Here is a 6962-nt window from a genome sequence, read left to right on the forward strand (position 1 = left end):
AGTCCTAAACTATATTATGGCCAAGAATTCCCTCTGTTGTGATGCTTCGCTTCTTCCACCATACTCTGTTTTAGTGCGACTTTCTATGACAACACAGAAGTACAATTATGGTTAGTGTAAAGGGTCTAAAATCTAGCAACAAAGTCGCTAAATTGACAACACTGACTGTAGGAAAACGCACGCAGGTTTGTGACGTCTTGGTATTAGCTAGCTAGTTAGCTCCCGTTAACTTCACTTTTCAACCCCCAAAATTATTCTTAAACTGTGCAATGAAACCCTTGCAGAAGTAATAGCAACACATTTGGAAATGAGATGCACATTTTGATACCGGCCATGTTTATGTAGTGCAAAAACTGAGGAAATTAGTTAGGCCCTAACTCATTCCTGTTATTGTTATCTCACATTATAATTATAGACATCCTAACTGTTAGGGTGTCTATAATAATAATGTGAGATAACAATAGGGTGTCTTGCTGAGAGTGAGCACAACTAATATAATGTGAGATAAAACTATCATGCCTTGCCAAAAGCAAGCACACTTAAAAGCAAAAGCAAGCACACATTTGTAGGCTAATAAATAGCCTACAAATGAACCTAACAAACTATGTAAGCTTGTATAGATTACATACAAATCTCAATTTGCAAAGTCCAAAATGAAAAATGTTGACCTGTGGCTCCTTGAGAAGTGAATAAACATTACGTGTATCAGATGTTCTGATTGTGATGGAGTGGTCATGGCCAAACAGCAGCTGTTTCAACTGTTTCTTCTCCAGCTTAAAGAACATCTCCACACGGAGCTCACAACACGCTGTCCTTCTGAATAAAGATCATTCACTTTATGGGGGCAATGGTTATGTAAATGAATTCATCGGACTCCAATCAAATGAAAAATAATTGGAAAAAAAGAAGGGAGAGGGGGCAGATGGTGGACGAGAGAGCGAATACATATCAATGCTTCAAAACATTGGGTAAAATGGATTGAGCTGTTCAAATGAATTCATTGGATTCCAGTCAAATGAAAATTGAGTGGACTTCAGTCGGAGAGGTAAAGCACATTTGTCTGTGGAGGGTCAGACAAAGACTCTTAATCGGAAGAAAATTTGAGGAGAGGACGGCAGAGAGTGGGGAATGAGAGTGGACAGAGAGACAGAGAGAGAAAAGGAGAGAGACAGAGAGAGAGAGAGAGAGAGAGAGAGAGAGAGAGAGAGAGAGAGAGAGAAGGGAAGGAGTGCTGGCGTGTGTCTGTGTGACCTTGGGTGGTTTTTACCGAAGTTGAAGTGGCGACGGTGGAGGCTGGCGGTGGCGGTTTGCATGGACTGCACAGCGAAATGCCATGGCCAAGGTGCACCAATGTCATTTGTTGCTGTGGCTTTACCTTTTCTAGTACCACTGAACAGTTGACCTGAGGCACGGGCAGGTGCTGTCTAGGTTACACATAGCAGGCGAGGTGTGGGAGGGAGCGAGGGATGGTGCAGAGGAGGGATATGGATCAAAACGAAGGAGGGCAGGCGGTGGGCTGGGAATGTAAGAAGGAGGCATGGAAGTATCAATAAGATTGAAGGAATAGACACAGTGAGAAGGTGAGGCAGGGGAAAATAACATCTTGTCGAGTTTGATCTGTTGTGAGCTATGCATGTTGCATTGGAAAGCCTGTGAGGACTTTTCCACAGGTGTCGCTGTCTGCGGTGCTGAAACGTCCTCTTTCTCTCCACCATTGCAGAGAGAGCGAGTCCCGTACGGTTGTGGGCGTGTTGCTTTGTTCTCCAGTGTGTGTTTGTGAGTGGCCGAGTGAATGGTTTAACTTTGCAATAACCTTTCCGCTAACACTTCCTTTCTTTCTCCTCCCTTGTCTGAACCCACTTTCATTCCCATGCCACCTACATTTTCTCCACTTATGATTTCCCCATCTCCTCCTCTCTCTCTCTCTCTCTCTCTCTCTCTCTCTCTCTCTCTCTCTCTCTCTCTCTCTCTCTCTCTATCTATTGGTCTCTGTCTTTCTCTGTCTATCGGTCTCTCTTTCCACCTCCTGCTGCCTCTCTCTCATCCACGAAACTTGCCCGCTGGTGCCGTGTGTACTCCACTTCCATCCTCCTTCTCCCCCCCATCCACACTCCCTCCACACCCACCCACCCACCCACCCACCCTTTCTTCCACCACCACCCCCCCCCCGTCCACCACCCAGCCAACATCCTGACTGTCATCATCCTGTCGCAGCTGGTGCTGCGGCGTCAGAAGTCCTCCTACAACTACCTCTTGGCCCTGGCGGCCGCCGACATCCTGGTCCTGCTGCTCATCGTGTTCGTGGACTTTCTGCTGGAGGACTTTGTCCTGGGCGCGCCGCTGCCCCTGTACCTCAACAAGGCGGTGCAGGTCCTGGAGTTCTCCTCCATCCACACCTCCATCTGGATCACGGTGCCGCTCACCGTCGACCGCTACATCGCCGTATGCCACCCGCTGCGCTACCACAGCGTCTCCTACCCGGCCCGCACGCGCCGCGTCATCACCGCCGTCTACCTGGGCTGCCTGCTGTCGGCCGCGCCCTACTACTGGTGGCCTGAGCTGTGGCACGGGTTGCCGGGGGTCGGGGGCGACGGCGAGAGTCCCGGGGGCGGGGGCGGGGAGAGCAGCGTGGCGCAGCACGTGCTGGTGTGGGCGCACTGCGCCACGGTCTACCTCCTCCCGTGCGCCGTCTTCTTCTCCCTCAACGCCGTCATCGTCCGCAAGCTGCGCCGGCGCCGCAACTGCTTCCGGCTGCGCGGCTACTCCACAGGCAAGACCACCGCCATCCTGCTGGCCATCACGTCGGTGTTCGCCGTGCTGTGGGCGCCGCGCACCCTCATGATCCTCTACCACTTCTACTCGGCCCCGCCGACGGCGGACGGCCCGGCCCGCCTGCTGCACCTGCTCACCGACGTGGCCAACATGTTGGCCCTGCTCAACACGGGCGTCAACTTCTTCCTCTACTGCTTCATCAGCAAGCGTTTCCGGAGCATGGCGGCGAGCGTGCTGCGGGCGCTGTTCCGCTGCAGGAAGCAGCCGCCGCCGTTCTACGCCGGTCACAACTTCTCCATCACCAGCAGCCCCTGGATCTCCCCTGCCAACTCCCACTGCATCAAGATGCTGGTGTACCAGTACGATAAGAACGGCAAACCCGTCTGTATCTCGCCCTGAGCGCTCCCCCTTTACATTATCCGTAAAACCCGACAGGGGCCCAGCCGGGAGCCCTGTTGCCTTGACAACCAAGCCGCCGGACTCTCCTCGATGGAACTCTTTTTGAACTTTCAAATGTCATTGGAGCCGGTGAGCTGTAGGGGCCTAACATGACCATGGGTCTGGTGACCGGAGCTAGAACACAGAGCTGCAAGGAACTGGGAGACAGATTGCCCCCGAAGAAAAGAGAAAGGTTGTTGAAAATGATTTTTTTTTTTACACAGAGCAAAAAAAAAGAGAAACAAAAGACACAAAATGCCAGTGTTGTTCTGCTCTGAGAAGTGGTCTCTCTGTCCTACAGGGTAAAGGGCTAGGCTGCATGTGTTTCTTTTCCCATGCCAAAATATGGAGGCAGTGGAGATGTAGACCCTGACTGGCTTGAGTGACTGACTAATGACTTTATTATAGCCTGGAGCCTCCGTAACGAGATCAGGCTCTGATTAACGGCTTTGGCGGCCAGCTTATCGCCGCCTCTTATGTGCGATCATCTGTAATTGCCGTTCAGAGTGACAGCTCGGACGGACCCTCTGCGACACATCCACATCTCTGTGACATTGAGACACCAATGCTGCTGCCCCGAGAGGGCGTTGCTATGTAAATGAACAGACGGTTTGTTAATATGTGATAGGATCAAGGGGGTCTGAGTTAAGCCTGTCACCGGTAAGGCCAGGGAACGGCAACCAGACTCTCGATGCCAACGACACGTCCTGACACGTCACGTGGGAACGCCGGTGACATTTCCCGATCAAATTCACGAGAAGCCCAGGTGCATTAGAAAGGGACTTCACTTAAAAAAAAACGTCTTGTTGGCCAGTGTCATCAAATCCGAGGAGATCACCCATGTACATGGATGTGTTATTCAGAACAAGATGTCTACCCTGCCTGAATCTCAGTTGAGAACCAGCAGCTTCTTACTGTTGTAATGGTGACGTTCAAAGTGCTTACGGTAGACTTGACTGTTATAGTAGAAACACAAACTGAATATGAAGTTACGCAAAAAATACAACTTGGGGGAGTGAAGAAGGTCAAGTTTCCAAGGCCTTGTTATACTTGTAACCATGGAAGTTTCTGCTTTTAGTAGATAGTCCTCAGATATACAGATTTACAGTAGGTCAGTCTGTTTCTTGACATTCTAAGCCAAATGGACATGCATATGTGATGCATAGCTTTGCAAAACTGTATTTTTTTAAACAGTGAGGGAGAAAGACTGTAAAAAAAAAAAGAGTCAATGTGCAATATAACTACTTTTTCCTTTTCTCTGTGCCAAATTCAACTCCATTGTGACTAAGAGCTACAGGACATTTCCAACCCAGCTCATCCTTCTGTCTGTGGAGGTGAAGGTGGACTGGACACCTCTGTTCACGAGCCAATACATCAGCCCCTGTCTCTGTCCCTCCCGGTAACATACCATCAAACACCCTACCCATCACTACACTTCACTCTACCTACAGAGTCACACACACATACACACACACACACACACACACACACATTACAAAACGCCAGCAGACGCATTCAGACACAACACACACATGTCCCTCCGAAAACACATTCGCCAGAGACAACACAACTGAGCACACACCAACACCACCACACACACCGCTGAGATCAATGTTCCGCCAGTCTCCTGAGGGCTCTAAGCTGGAGCAGATGTGTTCATCTGTTTAGCTCCACAGAGGGGAAACAACCAAGGACGGCTCCCATCACTTCACCTCAAGATGGATCCAGGCTGTATAATTAACGTATGGTCGGATTCATTTGAGAAACAATACGATACTTTCCTACAGTGTGTTTTTAAAACTGTTAAACCCTTGAAAGGTAATTTCTCAACTACATTTTGTCATGCGATTGTGTGTGTGCACGTGTGTGTGTGTGTAGAAGGTAGGCATCAAACTCACAAGCAAGTGCAAAGGAAGAGAAACTTATTTAACATCACACAAAACAATTACACTTGGTCGTTTGGTTAGCTTCACCTCCACAAAAGCTTATGCTTTAGCAATTACATTTACAATTTCATTTCTAGTCTGCCCGGTTACTGGTGAACAAGTCCCCTTCTGCCAAATTCCCTCTTCCCATTTCTCTGGTTCAGTGTGACTGTACAATCCGGTTCTAACTGGTGTCAACAACCTTGTGCTGGAACCAATTGAGCGTTGCAAAGCTTTACTCAACAAGACTGTGGTCCAGGCACAGAAAACCCAGGAGATTTGTGTGTCTCCTCACCTCTCCTCTTCGTTCCTCCCCCTTCTCCCCCTCCCCCTTCCCCTGCTCCTCCTCCCCCACCACCACCATTGTAACCATCCTCCCTTTCTTCCTCTCCGCTCCATGTCAAAAACACTTGCTCATTAATTATTAAACCCTTCCCCAGCCTTCAGCTCCCTCATCTGCTCTCTCACACACACACACACACACACACACACACACAGACATGTATTAACACACACAACAGACAAACACGTACACACCTGACTAAATTCAAATTTTTTCTTAGTGAGTGAGCTCCACAGTTAGGGACCAAAAGCGGGCTGAGGGAGATCATGTGGTCATGGAGAATCAATAAATAATAATCACCCAGCCTGCACTGCTTTGAGGCCCCGGCTGATCATCAGACGGTTCATCACTCTGATTCTCACTGTCGCTGGTTAACCCATCATTAGGGATAGGTCACTCCTTATTGACAGTAATGTTGTTTATCTTGTTTTACTCATCATTCTTGATTGGTTTGAACATCCTACTTGACCGACTTTAGAAATACAAAATAGGCAGAGGATTATCTCTGGTCCCACAATATGTGTCAATGTCACTGTGACGTCCTGATGCCTGACGTTCATCCGACCATTAGACAACATGTCAAATGTACCATCTGTGCAGGCAGTCCAGAGGGCTGGGGGACAGGCAGAGGGGAAGGCAGGCAGGGAGACAGACCTGGTGCATGGTACCGGTGGGAACGAGCCTGCGGAGCTGTGTGCGGTATACTGTCACCTCCTAGACACACAGGAATGACTCAGCTGTGAGAGGAAGAGTGAGGAAAAAAGGGTGAGAGAGGGCAAGTGTCCGAGAGGGAGGGAGAGAGAGACTGAGCAAGAGTTGGTGAGATAGAGAGCGAGAGAGAGAGAAAGAGAGAGAGAGTGAGAGAGTGAGAGTAAGAGAGAGATAGGAAGGGAGGGAGGGAGGGAGGGAGGGAGGGAGGGAGGGAGGGAGGGAGGGAGGGAGGGAGGGAGGGAGGGAGGGAGGGAGGGAGGGAGGGAAGGAGGGAAGGAGGGAAGGAGGGAAGGAGGGAGGGAGGGAGGGAGGGAGGGAGCAGGAGAGTGAAACAGAGTGAGAGAGAGAGTCAGAAGGAAAGAGGGAGAGAGACAGAGAATAAGAGAGGGAGGAAAAAGGGGGAAAAGAGAAAGAGTCAGAGAGGGAGAGACCGAGTCACGTGCAGGTATCACTCCCTGTTCCTCATGCCTCTCAGGAGCAGGTTTCCGGGTGTGGTGACTAGACCCCCCCCCCCTCCAGCCCCCCCCATTCCTAGTGTAAAACCCTAAGCTTCCATATATCCTTTAGACAGATATTAAAAAGATAGCCGCACATAAATCAATCTCGGCCAGAATATATTTTTCTCCCTAGTTTGTGTGTGCTGCAAGCCTGTGTGAGCTTGTTTGTTTGAGAAAGAGCATTGGACAATAATTGTACTCTACTGACACAACTTTGTACATAATCAAAGTGAACCCATTTCTGTGTTGCTAGGTCATTTCTTGTATAGACTATAT

General features: G+C 49.5%; 1 protein-coding gene across 1 annotated transcript; it reads left to right on the forward strand.

The window, feature by feature from the left end:
* Positions 1 to 1466: 1466 nt before the first annotated feature.
* gpr139 (G protein-coupled receptor 139) lies at positions 1467 to 6365 on the forward strand. Its single transcript, XM_084676710.1, has 2 exons — positions 1467 to 1524; positions 2183 to 6365. The coding sequence occupies exons 1-2, from the start codon at positions 1467 to 1469 to the stop codon at positions 3169 to 3171; spliced, it is 1047 nt and encodes a 348-aa protein (XP_084532836.1). The 3' UTR covers positions 3172 to 6365.
* Positions 6366 to 6962: the final 597 nt, after the last annotated feature.

Source organism: Hypomesus nipponensis, chromosome 17 (genome assembly GCF_054491055.1).
Source record: "Hypomesus nipponensis isolate SF chromosome 17, ASM5449105v1, whole genome shotgun sequence".
NCBI lineage: Eukaryota > Metazoa > Chordata > Actinopteri > Osmeriformes > Osmeridae > Hypomesus > Hypomesus nipponensis.